The following is a 21329-nucleotide window of genomic DNA, read 5'->3' on the forward strand; positions in this document are numbered from 1 at the left end:
CCCCCCTCTGTGCTCTGAGCTGAGGGAGGGTGTAGAGGATGTAGAGTGTAGAGCGCTGTAGAGCTGTAGAGATGTAGAGCGCTGGAGAGCGCTGTAGAGCTGTAGAGCTCTACATCCGGCGCGGGACAGAGCGATGCAGATGTAGAGCGATGTAGAGGCGCTCTACAACGTGAAATCTCTACAACAAACTCTACATCATAAGCGGCGAACGAGGCACGGTCGCTCTCCGACATTAGGCGCGTTGCACTTGTGCCAGTGCTGCCCTGGCCTTCTGTCTGCCCGCCGAATGGGTGGCAGGTGCCTCTGCTGCTGTGGCATGCCTCGCGGCTGCGACTGGCCGGCGCCTCGGCGCGTCAGCTCGGGTCGGCGTAGCGATCGTGGCCAGCGCAACTCGCCTGGACTCAACGCTCAGCCAGGAGCTCCCGCACGCGCTGGCGCGAGGCATGGCGCATGCAACGCGCAGCAATGCTCGCCTCGCCTCGCGCAAATGCGACCGTCCTCGCAGCCGACAGTCCACCGCCTGCTAAAGAAGCACAGCGATGAATGCGGCACCGGCGACGCATGGCAGGCTGGTCATGACGCAGTCATTATGTGCCGTCAGAGTGACTCTCTGTGTGTCAGGGATAGTCAGGGCCGTCCATCAGAGCTCCAGCAAGCTCGGAGACACCCCACTAGTGCGGCTCGACCTCTTTGAGTCACTGCCTTCCCGGCGGGTTTGCTGTAGAGCCTCTACAACAAACTCTACAGCAAAATCGCGCTCTACAGTGCTCTACATCTGCATCGCTCTGTCCCGCGCCGGATGTAGAGCTCTACAGCTCTACAGCGCTCTACAGCTCTACAGCTCTACAGCTCTCTACACTCTACATCCTCTACACCCTCCCTCAGGCTCTGAGACAACCCCCTAAAAGAAAGAAAACAGACAACCCAAGGGTGGGACAACCCCCTGAAAAAGAAAGAAAACAGACAGCCCAAACGAGGGATAGGGGAGGAGGACAGGGTCCCCACCTGCACGAGCAGGATTTTGGAAGGACGATCAGGGGGACAGGTGGGGCTCTCCTGCTCCTGACAAACAAGGGACACGACAGGCTCGCAGCGCGGTGCACGGTGGGCTCCCAACTCCACTGGCGGTCTCATCTCAGTCTAGCGACCTTCCTCCGGCTTCTCACCGGCAGTCTCTCACTACCACGGGCACACTGACAACCCCCTCTGACAACCCCCTAGTAGTGGTATGAGGTCCAAATTCTTCTCTCCTCGCGCCGAAATCCTATTCGTCAAGCCAAGGCACTCACGGAGGCACTCTTGTGGACCGGCTCTCCTGCCCTGTGCTCGTGTCTCCGATGCTCGTAAAAGCCGCCGCTCGAAGAGCATCCTGCCTCGTGCCTCGCCTCGCACCCGTGCTGTCATCAATCAAGAGCCCGCGTGCCTACTCGACTTCATCTGGCGACCCATCCGAGGCTCACTGGTGCGACAACCTGCTCACTGTGACGGGTCCACGGGCAGACATAGCTGCCTTTGCAGACGCGAACGTCGCCACCTCTCCCTCCTTCCTGCCCCAGCGAACACCCTTCGGCGGGCTCGCCTTCCTCGCCTCGGCGCCTGGCCCTCTCTCCTTCCAGCCGCTCCTTCCAACCAGCGAGAGCGGCATCCTGGAGCACGATCGGTGCGAGGAGGCGTGGGGCTGCACCACCGACGCGCGGCACGTGCAGATGCTCCCCGGCCAGCCTCGGATCAAGGGCCGGAAGAGCGTCCGCTACGAGTTTTGGACGGGCGAGGGCCCGCCCGAGAGGTGGCTGCAGAGCGCGGCGGCTCACCACCCGAGGCTCCGCTTCGACCTGCACTACCTGCTGCCGGACGTGCCCTCCGCCTTCGAGGTTGGCTATCTGCGCGGCCAGCGCCTCTTCCGCTCGCAAGTGAGTGTCGACTCGTGGATGTGGAGGCATCGCGTCGAGCGAGACGCCTTCTTCGCAGAGCTAAAGGGCCTGCTCGGGCTGCCGGTCGCCCGCACCCCACGGCCGCCTCTGCTCCCGCCGCAGCCCATCCCGGCGGCCGCGAGCCCAGCCCTCGCGCCACCCTCCCGCCTGGCAGGACGGCCGGCTGCCGCGCAAGCGCAAGCTCAAGCCCGCGGAGGTTGAGGCGAGGCTCGCGGCGCGGGGCGCGGCGGACGACGCGATCCTGCTGCTGTGCCAGCACCTGCAGCGCGGCGCCCGCTCGTACGGCCGCACGACCAAGCTGTGGTACCAGACGGTCCTCCCCGAGTTTGCCGCCTGGCTGTACACGCCGGCGGGGCTGCGGCTGGCGTGAGGAGGGAGCGAGGGGAAGGGAGGGGAGTGTGGCGGGTGGCATATGTGTAGGGCACATAGTGGCAATGGGGCGTGAGCTGCGACTTTTGGGTATTGGGAGGCATGACGCATGTACAATGTTCCGGCGAGGAGCGGAGTGGTGAGGGTGCGCTGTTTATGCATTGAACTTGATAAAAAAGAAAAGCAGCGGACCTGTGTCAACATCAACTCCTCCAGCAGAGTGTCACATATGCTGTCCCGAGTGTCCGTCGTCCTGCTTCTCGCCTCCACCGCGTCGGCCATTAGCCTGCGCGGCAGGGCCTGGCAGAGGCGTGGTGTGTACGGGCGCGGGCGAACAGACATGCCCTCAGTCGCCGAGGTGTCGGCAGCGGTGGGCGTTCCGGCGCCGTGGGAGGCTCCGCGCTGGGTCTGGAGCGGCGCGTGGAAGGTGCACAAGCGCGTGCTGCCCCACCTTCACAGCTGGGACCGAGCGGCTCCCGCCGACACGTGCGTCAACCTGGTCGTGGTCTGGCTCAAGGCCATCGCCGGAAACCGGCGCGGCGAGGGGACGGCCGACGGCGGCGCGGCGTACGCGATGCTGCCGCACTTCACCCGGCGCGTCGTCGCGTGGCCGCTCTGCTACCTCTACCCGCGGCTGCACCACGCCAACGTCGCCCTGCGCACTGCATACCTCGACCAGCAGGTCGAGCGGGAGCTGTCTGCGGCAGGGCAGAGGCCCACTCGCGTTGTGGTGCTCGGCGCCGGCTTCGACACGCGCGCGCTCCGCCTCGGCGCCGCGCACGCCTCCGCGAGCTGGGCCGAGGTCGACCTGCCGGACGTGATCGCGCAGAAAAAGAGGCTGCTCGCGCGCGCCTCGCGCCGGCGGCCACAGCTGGCGGCCGCGGGCCTGCCGAGCTTCCACGCTGCCAACCTGAGCGACGCCGGGGCGGCTCGCTCCGCGCTGCGCGAGGCGGTACGGGCGGGCGGAGGGGACGCGCGCGGCCGGCGCGTCCTCTACGTGTGCGAGGCGCTGCTCATCTACCTGCCGGAGCCGCAGGCGGCGGCGCTGCTCCGGTCGGCGGTGGAGGAGGCCGCGGGGGCGGGGGCGGGGGCGGTGACCTTTGCGTTTGCCGACAAGCTGCCTGCAATGCGAGAGGGGCGGGGCTACTCGCCAGGTCCGCCAGAGGAGCTGCCCGGCACGCCTCGCCGGGCAGCGGGCGGGGCGGGGGCGGCCGGCCCGGCGCCGTCCTCCGCATTCGCCGACGCGGCGGCGGAGCTGCGAAAGGCGGGGCTGGCTCTCGAGGAGGAGACGTGGCAGCCAAAGCCAGGCCTGGCGAGGCACATGGGCGTCGCGCGGAGGCTCTGACGTGCTCATCAACACCAAGAAATATAACCGGGACCTCAACACTAGTGCGTAATGCGGAGAGATGCGTATAAAAAGAGACGCGTGGCCGTGGGGTAATACTTTGAGTTGTGGGTGATTCGATTGGTCTGTCTATTTCCTTTAGGTTAGGTTAGGTAGGAAGGTGAAGAACTGCCAGGCGAAATGAAGGAAAGAAGAAAAACTTCGCGTCTCCTAAACTTTACAAAACGGCGAAACGGGGCCATGGCCGACGCTCGCGATGGCCCGTCCGGCTTGTTGTGCGAGTATATGGGCCAAAAGCGTCGAAAATGTCCCAAAAAGCGTGTCTCGAGTTTGTTGCAGCCCCACAGCCGGCGCGCGCTGCCAGGAAGCACCGCTCGCGTGTCGGCCGCACTCCCTGGCACCCAGAGAGTGCGGCCGACCGACCAGACCGATTAGGCTCGACGCCGCGCTCGCTGTGGGGCTGCAACAAACTCGCCGCCGAACGTGCCACCGACGGCGTCCTGGCGGAGGTGGTGGAGTTTGAGACCTGAGGCTGCGGAGGTGACGCCTGAGGTACCGGCCCGTGCACAGCGACTCAGCCGGCGACCGCCACGGGCTCAGACGAGACTTGTCGACGCGTTCCGGCTCAGCTTCACCGTGGTCATCGGGCGTCTGTCGACGTCAGGACCACCCATACAGCTCGCGGGTTTGAGGTCGCAAGAGCCAAGATGGTGGCGTTTGGACATCCCAACCATCACACAAGACAGCCTGTAGGTGGTGGCGGGACGGCGCAGTGTTTGTGGCACTCGGCAGTAGGCACCCGCGGCACGGCCCCGCTGTCGGCTCTCGCTGGCTGCGGAACCGGCCCCAGAGGGGGACGGTCCGGGCGAGTGTGGCAGCTCCTGCGCTAGTATGGGCACCCTCTATCATAGCACTACTGATCCCGGTCATTAGAGCTGCCAGGGATAGCGTCAGGAGCCGGTAGGAGTCAAACCCCCTCATATTTGAGACATCGTGGCCCATATACTCGCACAACGAGCCGTCCGTTGCGGCCAGGCTCAAACTGTGCGCGCAAGCCACAGGAGAGGCGGTGGCGCCGCAAGACGAGGCGATGATTCGCATCCTCTCGCAGCTCGCCGTGGAGCGCAACTGGTGGAGCTTCAGCGTCAACCCGACGCCCATGGGCAAGCAGTTCATTGTCCAGCCCCAGTCCCAGTGGGAGAGGGACAGGGAGCGGCAGCAGGCCAAGGAGGGCAGTGCCCCACCGCAGCCTGTGCCTGCTGCCACCACCGCCGCGGCACCGCCCGCAGCACCGCCTGCCGCCGCTGCAGCTCCGGCCGCAGCACCGCAGGCACACCCGCAGCACCAACAGGTGCAGCAGCCCCAGCCCAACGAGTCGCCCGAGGGGTGGACCAGGGTTGGGAAGGGCGGCATGCCGGACAGGTTCACCATGAGGAACCCTGGCCGCAAGCCGCCGGGCAAGGCGGTCAAGCGCAAGCCTGACCGCCAGCCCGCACCCAAGGGAGGTGGACCCCCACCCCCCTCTCCCAAGGTGAACAAGAACAGGCTGAGCGCGCTGGGCGCTGGCCCTTCTGGCACCAGCGGGAGCCACGAGCGCGCACCGCCGCGCTCCCCCTCTCCCCCTCCTCGCCGCCTGCCAAATCACCGCGGCCGTCTGTGCCTGCTTCCGAGTATGACTCCGAGTTCGACTTTTCCGACGCTGAGGCGCAGGATAGGACGGCAGGGGTCGTACACGACGCAGTTCAGCAGGCTGTGATGCAATACGGCTATGACGACGAGATCTTCCAGGCGTGGAGGGACGGCGAGATACGGCGAAAGGACTTGCCGGAGAAGGTGGTGGCTATGGCTTTGGACCTTTGCGAGAGGTGGCGAGCGGAGCAAGAGCGGTGTAGGCGCGTCCCGCTCTCCCGCGACCCCGGCCCCTCTCATAGCCGCCGCCGTAGCCGCAGCCCCAACTCTTGCTGCTCTTCCGTGTCGGGTTGTGACGAGGGGTGAGGGGACACGGATTGAAGATCCCTCACACCAAGATCGTGCAGGGCGGGGACACATGTCCCTAAATCCCATCTCGTCTCAGAGGTTGCACGTTTTATTTATTTATTCGCGTCTCCTGTTGAGCAAGGGCGCGCGACCATCCGCTGAGGCCGGCCGATGATGGCTCAGGCGAGCTTCGCCGCGTCGCTGGCGCAACGAGCTCCTCCTGCGCCGCGGGACCGCTGCAACGCGAGCCGGCTCTCGATGCACGTCTACTCTGGCTTCTGGAGCATGCTCGGCGAGCCGCTCGAGAGGCGGTACGCCGAGCTCATTTCGTACACGCCCGACGACGGCGCCATCTACACGGGCCCCGACCACTTTCTGTACGATCCAGCGGGCGGTCTCGCGGCACAGTTCCGGCCAGCGCCAAACCAGTCCCACGCAGCGCTCTACTTCCTCCCCGTCTCGCCGATGTACCTCTGTGCTGCCGCATTGACGGTGAACCAGCGCGGGCCGTACCGGATCGAGGAGCTCATGAATCAGGTCCGCTTTGCAACGCGGAATCACATGTCGCGCTCGTACCAGGGCATCGCGCCGCAGGGCCTCTTTTGCAGCACCTACCTCAGGCTCCTGCGCTGGGTTGGCAGCCATCCGCACTTCGACGCCACGGCAGCTCGGCATGTGTGGCACTTTTCGCACTCCTTCTACCTGACGTCGGCCATCTTCCGCGGGGACAACAGGACAGACGCGCGGGGCTCCCGGGTCCCCGCCGTCAACTCGGCGGCCGACCCGTACCGCGTGATGCGGCCCGGCATCTTCCTCACGCAGGTGCAGCGCCCCTCGGCCCCAAAGTCGCATTTCACCCCACCGGGTTGACCGCGTCATCTCATCCCCCCAGGAGCACCGCGTCGGCCTGCCGCCGCCCAACGTCGTCCTCATCCCGTTCTACTCGCCGCAGTACTTTCGCGTCCGCGGCGACGACGCCGAGCCGCCCCGTCGCACGCTGCTCACCTCCTCTTCCCACCACTCGACCAGTTGCCACCGTTTCGACCATTACCCGCGCGGCGGCGGCCGCGCGTGGTCGTGCGCCGACGAGGCAGTCCAGCATTCCGGCCTCTACCGCAGGGCGCTCGAGCTCATGTCGAGAAGCCTCAACACGACAACCACGCTTCGTCAGCTGGGCGCCGTCCCGCCGTGCCCGCACAGCCTCTGCGGACGCTGCACGGCGGCCAGGTGTCCCACCGAGGCGCTGAAGTACAAGGCGGAGATGTCCATCTGTTCGGTCCACTGCCCGGAGATGTCCCTCACATCCATCACACCACCACAGGCGAAAATGTACCGCGATTCGGCCTACTGCGTCGTCGTGCCGGGAGACAGCCTGATCACGCCGCGCATCTTCAGCTACGTCCAGGCAGGCTGCATTCCCGTCTTTCCGTACGCGCGCAGCCTTCTGCCACGCATCCTACCGCTGTCGCACTCAATCTCGTGGGCGGATCTCTCTGTCTCCCTCGACTTGCGCCTCGTCGCAAACTGGAGCAAGCACGGCCACCCGCCCGACGACAACCCGCTGCGGACGGTCCTGGCGGCCGACAAGCCACGCCTCGCGAGCCCTCGACAGCGCAAGTTGAGGCTCTCGGCGAGTCGCTCCGTCGATTTCGACCATTCGGCGCTCAGCGCCATCGCGTTCGAGCTGGCGCACGTCGTATGCAGGAGCGCCGGGCACGCGCACCCAGAGGCGTCGGGGAGAGTGAACGGGGTTGGGGGTGGAGGCGGAGGAGGCTCGGGGAGCGGTGGGAGGGGCGGCGGTAGCGAGGGCGGTGCGGGGGGGGCGGCGGCGGCTGGGGCGGTAGAGAGGGGGTGAGGGGGGGCGGCGAGGGCGAGGGCGGGGCTACCGGGGGCAAAGCAGGAGGCGGAAGTGGCGACGGAGGAGTCTGGGAGGGCGGCGGCAGGAAGGGCGGCGGCGGGAACGGCGGCAGCGGTGGGGAGGGCGGCGGCGGCGACGGCGGCGGCGACGGTGGAGGCGAGGGCGGAGGCAAGGGCGGAGGGGCGACGGCGGTAGCGCCAGCGGCGGCGCCGGTGGAGGGGACGGCGGAGGGGGCGCAGGCAGCGGCCGGGACGGCGGAGGGGACGACGGCGGCGGAGGCGAGGGCGGAGGGGGCGACGGGGCGTGAAAAGATGGGTTCGGTGGTGGTGCTGGTGTGGTGGTGGCGGCGGCGGCGGCGAAGAGGGCGCGACACCTGAGCGGCCATGCTTTATGTCAGACACTCAGAAAAAAACCGTCGGTTACGACGCTACATTGTATATGTACGACGTACGCGATCCAACGCAAACGCGGAACGGACGAACGGAACACAGACCTTGAGAACGGCACGCGCAGACTATTTTTTTCACCTCAGAGTTGGCGCGTCGCGCCGCCGCCGTCTCGCGCAACACAAAATTGAACGAATAACATACTCTGACAACGTGCTGCCCACCTGCCCTGGCGGGGTGTCCCCCCCCCGCGCAGGGCGGCACGCGCGCCCACGACGCGAGAGGGACGGCTCATGAGTCATGTCGCTCCCTCTCGATATTGTATCTCAGCCACCATGAAAGCTCGAGCCATCGAGCCGGATGGTGTGAGTGGGGGGCACGTGTAGATCCTCGTTGATCTTGGACGAGAGGTACTGATTTAGCAGCGCCTGGTGGAGCCAGCACGGGGCGGGGCTCACAAGTTGTGCAGACAGGCTGCTGTGGCTACACATTCACGCCCGAACCTTGAGCTCGTCGTTTTGCTGCTGCAAGTCGCGGACCTCGTCGATGACGCCGCTCCGGCTAGTGAGAAGAGTGTGGTACCTTTGCAGCGCGCGCTCGAGCGCCCCCCATACGCGATACGTCTTGCCGCTAATGACGCTCGACATGCGCTCCCAAAATTCGCGCTCCTCGCCGCGCGGTCCCTGCGCCCCCTGCGTCGACGCGAGCGAGCGGCTGCTCTGTCCGAGGCTGTCCCTAGTGCCCCTCTGGTGCTCCTCGATGAATGCTTTGATCGCCTAGGGGGAGGGTGATGAACGGGTGACGGAGATCTCATGGACAGCGCGTACTAAAGTGTTCGTGGGGCGGAGGTGACCTTCATCGCATCGTTCGGGTGGATGAGCTCTCCGCTCTCGGCGTCGGCGACGAAGAAGGAGAGGAGCTTTTGCAGATCGGCGGCACCTTGCACGCCCAGCACCTTGAGGATCGAGTCGATCTTCAGCAAGTTTTGCTCCTCGACCGGCAGCGGCTCGAGCAATTTGAGCACTTTCTGCTCCACGAGGAACCCGGCCTCATCGCAGAGCAGCCCGAGCATGCGCTGCACGCCATCGTTGTCAACCGACCCGCGCGAGCTCACTGCAGCACTATCCGCCGAAGACGCAGGGTGCGTGCTGCCACCGTCGCCGCGTCCCGCCACGAAGAGCTGCTCAGACGGCGGGAACCAGTGCAGGCCGAGCTGTTGCTCGTGGATGATCTTGTCTGCCTGCAGCACCTTGCGCATCAGCCCCGTCACAATCTCCTCGTTCATCTGCCACACGTCGCGGTAACGCCGTGTGTCGGACTCCTCGAAATGCTGGAACTTTGCCTGCAAGTCCTTAAACTGCTCTGTTACCCGCTTGTAGTCCTCTGTTAGCTCCGCATTCTCCTGTGCACCGTCAGCGACGATGGGCCTCAGGAACGTCCCCTCGGGCCTCGCCGAGCTGGCTGTTGAGGGCTGCGCGAGTGGCGGGGCGAGGACGCACCTGCTTGTAGCGCTTTTCCTCTCGCGCGTGCTTTGCGCGCAGTGCACTCAGCACGTCCGCCATCCGTGTCAGCTTGCGCTTTTGGTGCTTGATGGTGGTAGTGTTTTCGGTGTCGCGCTCCACCAGCACGCGGTAGTTGTAGTCGAGCTTCTCCTGGTTGAGCTGGTAGGTGGCACGCATTTCCTCCAGCTGCTTCTCGAGGGTCTGGATCTCCGTTTCTAGCTTGATCTTGAGCACGGAGTAGTCCTCCGCCGCCTGCACGCGAGCCGCCTCGAGCCTCCTCTGGTCCTCCTCGATCCGGTGCTTGCGCGCCTCGAGGTATGACTCCTCCCTCTCGCGGCGTCGGCTCATCAGCGCCTGGACCTCGGCCTCGTGCGCCTGCATCCGCTCGTGCCGCTCCTGCATGAAAGACGTCTCCACCTCGTCCACTTCCTCCTCGTGCATCTGCCGCAGCGAGGCGAGCTGCCGCCCCATCTGCTCGAGGAGGTCGTCCACGTCCTCCGCTTGCTTCTTGAGCGCCTTGACGTACTCCTCGTCGCGCTGCTTGAGCTCGAGGCGGAACTCGGCGAGGAGCGAGTCCTTGACCTCAATGATTCCGTCGCAGGCCTCGCGCTGCGCCTCAATCTCCGCCTTGAGCTCCTGTGCAACTTCCTTGTCGACGAGCGAAGACCACTTCATCGCGACGACAGCATTCTGCCGCGCGCTACCCTCCGCCTCGTAGAGGAGCTTCCGCCGCCGAGCCTGCCTGCTGACCTCTTGGCTGATTCGCCGCTCGTTCTCCTGCTGGTCTCGAGCAATGCGCACCGCTGTCACCTCTGACTCGCCCTCAGTCGTGAGGGCTTTGATGTGAGCGCGGGTCTCTGCGATCTGCTGGTTGGAACGCGACTCCATCTCCTTTTCGTGCTCGATCCTCTTGACATCCTCGCTACTCTCGGAGTTGCGCTCCGCGATGCGCTGTCGCCGCGCCTGGATGCGCCCCTCCCTGTCCAGAGGCTCCTCTTCCCCGAGCTCCGCCATCCTGTTTCTGTAACCGATGGTCGGCCGTCGCGACTGGGTACTCGAGTAGAAGTTTAGAGAAAAAACTTTCTCACAAAGGCTGAACATACCTAACCCCAGAAAAGCTGAACACAAGAACCGCCTGCCGCGGGTTCGATGCTCGGCGCAAACGCACGTCCCTTTCGACGTTACGTATCCCCCTCCGCGACTACGCGCTTGGCCACACCGAGGAGATGCCGTCTGGTCCGGGCGACTTTGCTCCGTTAAAGACACTAGGCTCGGGCGTGAGTGGCGTCGTGCGCCTAGCGCGGCGCCGCGCGGATGGCCGGCTCTATGCTGTCAAGGAGATGGAGCTGCCAAGTGACCCCGGAGCGGCAGCTGCTATTCTGCAGGAGACGCACATCCTTGCAGCAATCGAGCACCCATACGTGATTCGATACTACGACTCGTTCCTCGAGCATCGGCGTCTGTACGTGGTGATGGAGTACGCGGTCCACGGCTCGCTACACGGGCTGCTGCAGCAGCACCAGCGGCTGGGAGTGCACGTCGAAGAGGAGCTGGTGTGGCGCTTCTGCATCCAGCTCCTCGCGGGGCTGCACGCCATCCACTCGCGGCGCGCAACAGAATCGCACCCTGGATCGCAAGTGTCGTCCCGGCTGAGCTCAACATAGGCCCCTCCCCACCTCCCCTCCTTGCCGCAGGCGCGTGGTTCACCGCGACCTCAAGCCGCACAACGTCCTACTCGGGGCGGGCGACACGATCAAGATCGGCGACTTTGGCGTGTCGCGCCAGCTCTCATCGTCGCTCGAGATGGCGCAGACCGTCGTTGGCTCGCCCGGCTATCTCTCGCCTGAGCTGTGCAATGGCGAGCCATGCCAGGGTGGAGGTGGCCTGGCGGGAGAAAACCTGGACCAGATACCCTCTGTAGGCGACCCCTACAACGAGAAGGCGGATATCTGGTCGCTCGGCGTCACTCTGGCCGAGCTCTGTGCTCTTCGGCACCCTTTTGGCGACGCAACTTCGCACGCGGCGCTCATCATGCGGATCATGCGCGCCGATGCACCCGAGCTTCCTCTGCAGTACTCGCCGCAACTTTCTCGGCTCCTCATCTGCTGCATGCAGCGCCACCCGGCGCAGAGGCCGTCGGCGCTGCAGCTTCTCTCCCTCTCCACCGTCCAGCAGCACGCGGTACACCATGGCCTCCTCGCCAACCTCCCACCGGCGGCGGTGCGGACAGGTCTCGTGTCTGCAACGGCCGCAGCGACCTCCCGTTGCTTTGACGCGGAGCAAGAGGCACCGATGCCCGCGGCACGCCGAGACAACGGGTCTCGGCCGGTGCCGCGCGCCGCCCTCACCGGAAATTGGGCGGAACCGCCCGCTGTGGCGGCTCCTCGACACGGTGCGCCTTCACGGCGGGCCGCAGCGCAGGATGCTGCGATGGCTAGCTCCGGCAGCGGACCGTGGGAGCTAAAGCCCGTCTGCGCCGGCCGGCAGCGGAGGATGGGGACAGCGATGTCGACGGCGGACGCGTTTGACGGCGATCGCGAGGACGAACCGTCTCTGCTGCCGCCGCAGGTGATGCCCGTCTATCGCCGGCCGGGTGGTAGCAACGTCACTGGGGAGCTCCTCCAGCGTGCATACGAGGCGGCGCAGCGAGAGGATGAGAGGCAAGCGGAGGGCGAGCTGGGCTACGGCGCGGTGCCGCGAACGCCGCCTCCGCGCAACGTGTCGCTGTGGGCCAAGCGGCGTGGCGCCGCGCCGCCTCCCGAGGCTCTGGCGGACGATCTTGAGCAGCAGATGGTAATAGAAGACGGCGGCTGGCGGACGAGCCAGGCCGCAGAGTCGCCGCTCGACATCTTTGCGAGGAGGCACTGCCCCGGACCTTCGGGCTCGGAACCACTGAGGCGGCCGGCCGACGAACTGCCGCCGGACTCGCTCTTGCAGCACACATCGCCGCTCAGCAAGTTCGTTCACGAGCAGTTTGTGCCGCGGAGGCCGAGGCGCCGCAAGACCTACGACAATGTGCTGCAGGGGGCCGCTCCGGAAACATTGGCTCCGCAACATCTGACGTCTTGCGACGATCTTCACCCGGAGCTGCTAAGACCTGTTCGAGTCGCCAGATAGCCGAGCTGCGGGTGTCGGTTCAATGAACTTCAAGGTCGCGATTCGAATGGAATGGGCGCCCACAGCCAGCGTGGCAGCGACGGTCGGGAACGATGACGCCCCAAGAGCGCGAGAGAGCCGATGCGCATTTAAAGGGAGGTGTGTCAGTCGCGCGATCCCAGCACGCCCAGCAGTGCCGGGTGGGACGCACACGTCACAGCCAGCCGGCTTTGCAAGGGCGATCGGTGGGTTGAGGCCGAGCAAGCGAATGAAGCACCGACCGCCCGTGAGCGTGACCCTTGATCCGTGTCGTGCGTGCGACATTTCGGACCGAATCTCCCAGGAGCCAGGTGACCGCGCGGCGGTGGTGTTGGTGCTGGTGGCCGGTGGCGGCGGTGCATGATGCCCCGCCCCACGAAGGACGATCGGAGGTCGCCCTGCCCTTTCTTTGCTGAGTCTGTCTCTGCGTGTGGAGAGGGGTCAGGGGACGACGAGGGTCGAGGCTGACGACAGACGACAGACTAGCGCGGACGACGCGGACGCCGGAGGGTCGGTGTCACGCTCTGTGACGGTCTCGTGCGGTGCACTCAGCTCATAGGTGTCCAGAGCACGTTGATTGACCGTTGTGGCTTGTGCTTGTGGCGCGTAGACCTCGATCCACGCTCCAGCCCAAAGGCCACAGCGGCATGTGCCTGTCGCTTGTAGCCTGTGGGCTGTGGTGTGGCGTGTGGGCTGTGGGCTGTGTCCCCTGTGCGGCAGTGCGCTGTGCCTGGCCTGCCTGCGGTGGCGGCTGTGTGGCGGGTGCGAGGTGATCACATGTGCATGTTGGTGATTGTGATCGATCTCTATTAATTACGAGAGACAGACCCTGAGTGAGCCTCCGACGGGAACCGAGCTCGCGCGACCGCGAGCACAGAGCGCCGACAGCGACACCTTCCCCCCCGGGTCAGGCACAGGCTCAGCGTCAGCCCCGAGCGCGAGCCCCGCGTCCAGGCCGTGAGGCGTGAGGGTGAGGCTCCCCAGCGACGGCACGGAGCAGCGTGGTCCCGCTCTGACGCGGTCTCGGACCTCTCTGAGTCTCTGGCCGAGACGCAGGAACCAGGAACCTCTCTCCAGTCTCCTCTGCGCTCTGGCGCAGCTGTGTGGTGTGTGGCCTGGCTGCGTTCGACTGCGTCCTGCGTGCCCTCTCGTCTAGACGTACTAGGCGAGAAGCTCTACCTCTGTCTAGATCGCTCTCCTCCTGAGAGCTGTCACCACCAACACCACCAACTCCAACACCACGATCAGCAACAGCATCACCATCAGCCATCAGCATCACTGTCACGTGTCAGCTGAGTCCGGAAAGGCAATAAATGTGTGCCCTCTGTCCGTGTCTCGGCGGCGGAGGTCCGGCGTCCGCGCTCAGCTACTCAGACACGCGGTTGTACGGGGAGATTTACATAAACAAGCCGCACAAGGGACTCTCCGGGCGGGCCGCAGGCCGACGCGCGCGCTCTCCCCCCTCCCGGATCACATTACACGCTCGGCGGCTGACAACTTTGATGCACGAACACATGCAAGCACACATGCCAGATATCGCACGGTAGATGGTGAATCGTCAGACTTGCCCCCCTGTGAGGGTACAGATCGCCCGAGGGGGTTGTTGAAGTGCAGGGCCTGCAAAGGCGGCTTGTGCAGTGCTAGAGGCCAAGCCTCATTGCGGAGCCGCCTCCACGAGCCCATGCGCGGACGCACGCGCCTACTTCTTGTACTTTGCCTTCTGCGCTTCGGACAGCTTGCCCCACGCCGCGCCGAGCGCCTTGCCCACTTCGCCGAAGCTCATGTCCTTATTCTTCGCAACGATCTTGGGCCGCTCCTCCTTGCAGAAGATCATGTACGGTCCGGGCGGCCTCTTGACCTTGTCGGCCTTGGCAGCGGGCTTGGCGCTCTTCTTGGCGATCTTCTTCGCGGGCTTGGCTGCGGGCTTCGCCATGACTCCTGCGGTCAAGGGCGCAAGGAGCGAGCGAGGTGAGCGCGGCAAACGCAAGGCGGAGCGGGCGTATCGATTGTGGACGAGACGGAGGGGCGCCCGGCGCGACGCGGGCAGGTGAGCAAATCGCGAGTCGCTTTGCCTTTGAGTGACCTGCTGCTTCGCCGACTGGTCAAAGGTGGCTCCTGACTGAAAAGCGAAAAACGACAATTTGCGTACGCGATGCCAATATCATCTGGCCCGCTGGGTGCGCTTCTTACGGCCCTGGATGTGCGGTTACTGACTGCACTCCAAGTGCTCCAAGTGCTCCAGGACTAATAGACTCCGGACTCGGTCGAAAGACCGAGCCCCAGATTGGCATCCATGCCTTTCTGGACAGGGTGGCCGCCCGCCACAACGACCCCTGGAATTGCGACTCGCCGCTTTCCTCCCACTGTGAATTTGTGTGAGCTCTGTGTCTTGATCTGCTAACAACGAACCTACAACCAAGTGCTCCGCAGGGAAGACACACACATAGGGTGCCCACAGGACCCAAAAGAAAATAGCTTTCCGCTCAAAAAGGGACGCACGAGGCAAATCTGATGTTGGCCAGTTCCAATAGGAGCGAGGCCTCTTCCGTTGGGGGACCGAGTTCATAGGAAACGAGGGTTTCCCATTGTGTCCCGCTCCAGCGCGAGCGTGACACTGCACTTGGCGCCGAGCGCCCGCGGCTCAGACCTTGTGCAGGCCACCCCTCATTGGGCACGCCGGTCCGGACCGATGGCGCTCGGTGTGGAGCAAGCAAGACCCCCCCCCCCCCCCCCATCGGCGCGCGCTCGCCATTCCAACGGCCGCCAGGAGCACCAAGAGGACTCCTCATGGCTGCACTCAAGTGGGCTTCGACCGGCCTCGGCTGGGGGGGGCGGGTTGTCCCGGCTGCGGACGCCTTCTGCAGCCCCCTGGGATGGGGACAGCACCCAAAAACTGCCCCCGGCGGCATACAGCACTGCCAGCCAGCCTCTTCCTCCTCCTCAAGGGCTGTACTATAGGCCATATTGCGCCGCCTCCTACTGGCAGCCGGGCGGGCGCGCGCCGCGGGCGCCTCGGCGCGCGCACGGCTCGCAAAGTTCGAACGAGTACTGCCGCCCGGCCGCCTCAAGGCTGCCGGGCGGCAGTACTCGCCTCGCAAGGCGCGCACCGGCTGATCTGGCTGCTGCGCCGGCGGCCGCTGCGCTGGCCGCTGCTGCGCCGGCTGGCGGGCGGCACGGCCGCCGGCGGCCGCTGCACCCGCGCCTTCCCTCGCGGGCGCCGTCGCGCCGCGCGCGCCCAACTCTGCTGGCACACGGCACGCGTCGTCACACAGCCGTGGAGAACAGGCGGTGCTGTGCGCGAAGCGCGCGCGATCTCGTACTGTTAAGGCTGGATCCGGTCATTCCAAGGGTATACCTTTGAGAATCCCTAGCGTCCCTCCCTCCTAGTCACACTCTCAATTTCTCGACTGGCCAACACGAAGTGCTGCGATCGGGGGTCACCCATTTCTTTTTTCCTTTCTTTTTTTGGGCCCTGTGGGCACCCTAACACACACCCCCCGAGCAGGGAGACCGCGTGGAATGGAGGGAGGGGTCCCGCCGGAGTGGCGACGCCGGGTGAGGGTGTGCGTCGTGTCCGTGTCTCGGGTGTCTACTAGCTCCGAGTAGAGGGGGCGTTCTGCTGCTAGGGCTAGCAGGGGAACCCAGAGCGCGGAGCTAACCCTCGCAGACCCGAGCGCCGAGCCGTGTTTACTTTATGGCCCCATTCCCTGCGAGCGCGCGCCCCCTAGGGGTCAGGGCTCTCTTGCCCGTAGCCCGATTGCGGCCCGCTGGCGGCTGGGTGCGCTTCTTAGCTCCCAGGCCCTGGGTGTGCGGTTGCCAACTGGCACTCCAGAAGTCTAGTGCTCCAAGTGCTGCGCGACGGCGACATGTGGAAGGCCGTACGGTACAGATAAGCCTCTCTCTCCGCTCAGGATCACAGAGACACAGACACCCCTCTCAGTGGGCCGCCAGTGTGGCCGCGCGGTGCGAACGTACGTGCGATGTCCAATGACTCGGCGCAGGCCGGCGGTGTTCGGTGTGCTTGCTGGGAGCACCCCTGCCTGTGGGGTGTTTCTCTCCCCGCCTCCCGGGCATGCTCCCGGGCGTGAGCTGGCGCGGGGTCGGATCGGCTTGTGCACGCGCTGCCAAAACGAAAAAACTCGGCAACTGGTCTCTCTACTCTCTCTTGTCGTGTGCGCGCGCGCCGCGCCTCGGCCCCAGGACGCCGCAACTCGCCAACATCTCTGTTCTCGCGGTGGAGATAAAAGTGGTTGGGTAGTAGTCTAAGTTCTGAGCCTCGCGGCTTAACGGGTCTAAGTGTGGCTAGCCACGCTGGAGTGCTTACGCGGTCTAAGATCAGAGGGAGCCTCTTACACCGGCTAAGTCGGCCATGGCACGCGATATACGGCGCTAGCGCCCAAATTTTCTTCGCCTGCGGCGGGCGATGATCCTCCTCATGCTCAGCAATCGCCACCTCAGCATCCTCCTCTTCTGATTCTCGTTGCTGCTTCTTGAGCGCACTTCGGCGACATCTAGCCAAATAGTTCTCACAAATAGCCTCAAGCTCAAACAAACGCATGTCAGAGAATAGGGTTGCCTAACGTTAAGAGCTGAACAGTGTTGCTAGTGTTAACAGTAACAACAGAACAACAGTGGGGCCCCCCAACAACAGTAGCTAACGTTAGGCCGGCTGAACAACAATATGGAAGGCCTGGCAGTGACCCACGACGATCTCTAGTGTCCAGTGCGGGTAATACCCGAAATACCCGGAAAATCCCAGGTATTTTCGGGTTTTACCCGGGTTTTTTGCCATTTTCTGCTTGCTGGCCGCTGAACAACAGTAACAACAGTAACAAACAGTAACAGCTTGGGCTGGGGAGAACACTTGAACAACGTTGAGGATTTCAGCCAACAATAGCGCAACTGTTAGGCCCCAAATTAACGTTAGGCAACCCTATCAGAGAAGCCTGTGTACGTACTTTTAGCTTACTGGGAGAAAAGAGAGACTGTGTATGCTGGTCCTCTAGTCTTTGAACGATCCGCGCGTGAGGTAGCAGGGCCTTGTGTTGGCAGCAGCCAGCTTGTTGCGCTGCTTCGTTGCGATGAGCTGATTGGGATCGCAGAAGTGCATGCCAAGCACCGCCACGATCTTGAAGCAGAACACATCGCAACCGCATCGTCCGCACTGCCATCGGCATGCCGCGCCCGCCGCTTCGCCGCAGCCGCCTTAAGGCACGCATAGCGTTGCGCGCCGCAATTAGCGCAACTGGCCCTGGGAGAAAGCGATATGGCGTCGTGCACGGCATAAGTTGGTCGGGACGCGTCCAGGTATTTTTCGGGTAAACCTGGACTTTTGCAGGGGTATACCCCGCCCGGGTTTTACCCGGACGAGTGCGACGAGTTGGCCTCGTGTCGTCTAAGTTCATGGCCCCCGGCCTTCCAGCGTCTAACGTCTGAGCCCGGCTCCGTGCGGGGGCAAAGTTAAGCGGCGCTCGCTCGCTGCAGAGGCTAAGTGTAGAGCGACCCTCTAGCCCTACTACCCAACCATTGTGCATTGAGATAAAGCTTTAGAATAGATCCTTTAAGCCATTAAACCTTAAAGCCGTATCGGCAAAAGCCAAACAAAAAACGTGCGCGCGCCGCACAACCGAACGTCGCACGCCGGTGCGAGGAGGGTGGGTGCCCCAGCACCCCCCGTTCTACTGCTTGTGAAGAGAGACTCTAATGTAACACACCCTGCAGAGCGCACAGACGAGCGCGAGAGATGTGGGCGCGTGCGGATTCAGTGACCCGTCTCTCTCGCCGCATACGCCCACCCCCACGCCGCCCGCGCGTCCCGACGCCGACTCTCACAGGAGAGGGCGCGCGCGGCTCCTCTTCCTCCCGCCGCGCCGGCTCAGTTGTCGACGCTCCACCCCTCCGCCTGCAGAGCGTCCGCCTTCGACTTCCACTCATCGGACTTGCCCGGGTTCTTTTCGATGAACTCGAGCAGCCCCTTGACGACGGCAAAGACGATGTCGTCGGTCGGCGCCTCGGTCTGCGCGGGCAGGGCGAAGCGGGGGTCGGGCGGCGAGGCCCGGCAGGCGAGGAGCGGGCTCGGGCGAGAGAGAGGTGTGCGCTTCGACCCGAGGTGTCTTGCAGGTGTCTTGGGTGTCCCGGCGGTGCCCAAACTCGATGCGTCTGGCTTCACCTCGACCGAGACAGTCACGTCGGCCGCGGAGTGCTTCTCCGCCCAACCCTCCCGAGCCTCCTCCACCGCACCCGACGACGGCTCGGGCTCCATGCCGACCACTCGCACCACGATGCCCTACCGGCGGGAGGCGGGAGGCGGGAGGCTTGCAGCGAGGTGGTGAGGTGTGGGCCGAGGAAGGGCGGCGAAGGGCGAGGGAGGGAGGGCGGAGGGAGGCAGCGGTGCGGAGGTCCGCGGGCGGGGCGAGGGGCCGCCTGCTGCATCACCGCAAAGTCGGACGTGCTCACAGACCCCTCCCAGGAGCGGACGACGGCGCGCGTGTACTGCTGGACCTGGTCGGTGATCGCTCGGGCGAGGGAGGTAACGTCATCCATCGGCTCCGCCTCGTAGAGGTCGGACATCATCGGCGCGGCCGCGCCCTCCTCGCCGCCGGAGAGCGTCGCGTACGTGCTGCACATCAGCTCAGGCACAGAGTAGTAGCGGTATTTGGGCAGCCGGCGCGAAAAGATGCGGCCGACGGCCTCCAGCTTGGGAGAGCCGAGACCGACGAGGTAGACCGAGCAACCCTTTAGCGCCTCGCCTAGCTCCCTCGCCTTCTCGTCGCGCATCCACGCGTCGGCCATCGCTGCAGGCGGGATGTTCTCCAAGGCGCTCGCCGGGATCTCCTCCTGACACCGAACCACCGGAGCGCGGCTGGAGCACGCGGCGGCAGACCAGCGCCCGGGCAGCAGCGGCGTCGGCACAGGTCGCTGTAGACCCGGCGCGAGCGAGGCGCCGGTGAGAAGGAGGACCAGCGCTGTCATGTCGTCGCGAGAGCGAGAAGCGCGAGCTCCAACCTAAAAAGAATTTTCCTAGCCACAACAAAAGCCGTGGTGAGAAGCCGGAGGAAGGTCGCTAGTCGAGAGAGATCGCCAGTGGAATAGGGAGTCCACCGTGCTGCGAGCCTGTCGCTGTCCCTTGTCAGAGCTGTGGGCCTGTGGCGCGGCATTGGCCATTGCGTCAGAAGCCTGCACGCGCTGGAACGACACCTTCCTACCGGCCGTACAAGGTCAGGTTATCACTGAATCTTGACGAGTAAGGCCGCGGCTATGCCGCCAGGGGCAGGGCGCACGGGTCACGAGCTCGCCGCAGCGCTCGCGTGCGGGCGCGGGCGTGCCAGTGCTTGCGATTTACTGGTATAGCCCCCCAGAACAATCAAACACTCTCCGACCAAAACAATCAAACGGTGGTAAGATTTACCACGAGTCGGGGCAACCCCGGGTAAAACCCGGGTATACCTGCAAAAGTATACCGGAGAAATACCGGGTTTCGACGTCGATGCCGCTCGCCCTACACCCAGGGCCCCTGTGCCAACTGCGGCGCGACCCGCCTGCTCAAGTATGCGCACCGTACCATGTGCTGCCGCTACAAGTGCCAGAGGGCGGCCGCGGCGCCGCGCCAGGCACGGCTTGCGGTGCCGACAACGTTCATCTTCAAGATCGAGGCAGTGCTCGGCATGAGCTTCTGCGATCCGAGCAGCTCATTGCAAAGAAGCGGCGCAATAAGCTGGCTGCTGCCGACAAGGCCATTTGCTACTTCACGCGCGGCAAGTTCAGAGTGGACCGGCATGACGATGGCTATACCGACACATGGGTTGGCCATTTGCTACGTCAGGCGGAGCAGCAACAAATGCGGCAGTTGCCGAGTTTGAGGAGGGCCTGGAGCAGGCGGCGTAGCTAGACTGTATGGCTAGATTGGGGTGTTGAGCCCACCCAGTTTGCCGTACTCATGTGCGCTAGTCCTAGGAATGCGTTGACCATCTGCTCGCTCGGCGCCGAGTGGAAGGACCCCTCAAAGATCCTGGTGAAGAAGATCATCGAGGAGTGGCGGGCGCAGAGCTCACGCAGGCGCTACGAGAGCCAAGTGTGGAGCACCTGCCTTGGCGGAGCGGGTCGGGAATGGCGGCGGCGGCAGAGCCCCATGCCCCAGGTCGCTGGCCCTGCGGCTGGTGCGGGGGAGGAGGCGGGGCGATGGCGATGGCATCATGGCCGCCACGCTCTTCTCCTGGATGGGGCGGTCGTGCGTCGTAGTGCTAGTGGCTACCGTAGTGGGGGTCCACCGGCTGCCGGCGCCCAGCCGGGCTGCGCCCCCCCGACTGGTGGTGTTCGGTATTTTACCATACCACTCTCTGCTCCCTAGGAGAATCAAATAAGTGGTAAATACCACTCATTTACCAGTAAATCGCAAGCACTGGGGCGTGCGGCGTCGTGTGCCGCCGAGGCTGTCCGGCAAGCGGCAAGCAAAGCTCGAGGCGGGCGCGGGGCAAGAGGGCCCCAAGGCGTGATAGCATGGCGGTAAGGCGGCAGGTACGCCGAATTTCCCATTGAAAGAAGTAACATTCTGGAAAGAGAACTGCCAAATCAGCCGGTCTCTCTCAGCTATCTCACCGCCGTTGAGACCTCTCCCCGCGGGTCAGCCCACGCCACAGCATCATCTCCGCAAGGGGCGATGGGGAAGTAGGCAGTAGCAGGCGACCGAATAGAGGCGTGGGCGTAGGCCGCGTCAGGCAGTCCAATGGCGCGCCTGCGGCTTGGAGAATGAAGAGGTCCCCTCGTTCTCTTCGGTCAGCTTGCCCATGGTCTCCATCGGGCGAATATCATGCGCGACGGCGGCGTTCG

The 21329-nt window shown here is 64.6% G+C and overlaps 7 protein-coding genes across 7 annotated transcripts; 4 read left to right on the forward strand and 3 right to left on the reverse strand.

Annotated features, from left to right (window-relative positions):
* Positions 1-1277: 1277 nt before the first annotated feature.
* Positions 1278-2485, forward strand: EMIHUDRAFT_434302 (hypothetical protein). Its single transcript, XM_005783313.1, has 2 exons — positions 1278-1994; positions 2086-2485. Exons 1-2 carry the CDS (start codon positions 1338-1340, stop codon positions 2299-2301), a joined length of 873 nt encoding a protein of 290 aa, XP_005783370.1. The 5' UTR covers positions 1278-1337; the 3' UTR covers positions 2302-2485.
* A 44-nt stretch (positions 2486-2529) lies between these two features.
* EMIHUDRAFT_99225 (hypothetical protein) lies at positions 2530-3645 on the forward strand (the record flags this gene model as incomplete). Its single annotated transcript, XM_005783314.1, has 1 exon — positions 2530-3645. One exon carries the CDS (start codon positions 2530-2532, stop codon positions 3643-3645), a length of 1116 nt encoding a protein of 371 aa, XP_005783371.1.
* Positions 3646-4735: 1090 nt separating this feature from the next.
* On the forward strand, positions 4736-7477 carry EMIHUDRAFT_462788 (hypothetical protein; the record flags this gene model as incomplete). The annotated part of the gene is made up of 4 exons (XM_005783315.1): positions 4736-4880; positions 5177-5478; positions 5806-6444; positions 6515-7477. 4 exons carry the CDS (start codon positions 4736-4738, stop codon positions 7475-7477), a joined length of 2049 nt encoding a protein of 682 aa, XP_005783372.1.
* A 715-nt stretch (positions 7478-8192) lies between these two features.
* Positions 8193-10256, reverse strand: EMIHUDRAFT_63754 (hypothetical protein; the record flags this gene model as incomplete). Its single annotated transcript, XM_005783316.1, has 4 exons — positions 8193-8294; positions 8370-8642; positions 8720-9268; positions 9366-10256. The coding sequence occupies 4 exons, from the start codon at positions 10254-10256 to the stop codon at positions 8193-8195; spliced, it is 1815 nt and encodes a 604-aa protein (XP_005783373.1).
* A 338-nt stretch (positions 10257-10594) lies between these two features.
* Positions 10595-11537, forward strand: EMIHUDRAFT_63623 (hypothetical protein; the record flags this gene model as incomplete). Its single annotated transcript, XM_005783317.1, has 3 exons — positions 10595-11010; positions 11063-11241; positions 11290-11537. Coding segments are annotated over 3 exons (843 nt in total), but the record flags the coding sequence as incomplete, so codon positions are not given.
* Positions 11538-13881: 2344 nt separating this feature from the next.
* EMIHUDRAFT_434306 (hypothetical protein) lies at positions 13882-14443 on the reverse strand. The gene has a single exon (XM_005783318.1). The coding sequence runs from the start codon at positions 14434-14436 to the stop codon at positions 14203-14205; it is 234 nt and encodes a 77-aa protein (XP_005783375.1). The 5' UTR covers positions 14437-14443; the 3' UTR covers positions 13882-14202.
* Positions 14444-18188: 3745 nt separating this feature from the next.
* Positions 18189-20528, reverse strand: EMIHUDRAFT_449600 (hypothetical protein; the record flags this gene model as incomplete). The annotated part of the gene is made up of 7 exons (XM_005783319.1): positions 18189-18519; positions 18673-18789; positions 18939-19340; positions 19605-19704; positions 19975-20041; positions 20118-20316; positions 20424-20528. 7 exons carry the CDS (start codon positions 20526-20528, stop codon positions 18379-18381), a joined length of 1131 nt encoding a protein of 376 aa, XP_005783376.1. The 3' UTR covers positions 18189-18378.
* Between the last annotated feature and the right edge of the window lie 801 nt (positions 20529-21329).

This window comes from Emiliania huxleyi (assembly GCF_000372725.1).
Source record: "Emiliania huxleyi CCMP1516 chromosome Unknown EMIHUscaffold_18, whole genome shotgun sequence".
Classification (NCBI taxonomy): Eukaryota; Haptophyta; order Isochrysidales; family Noelaerhabdaceae; genus Emiliania; species Emiliania huxleyi.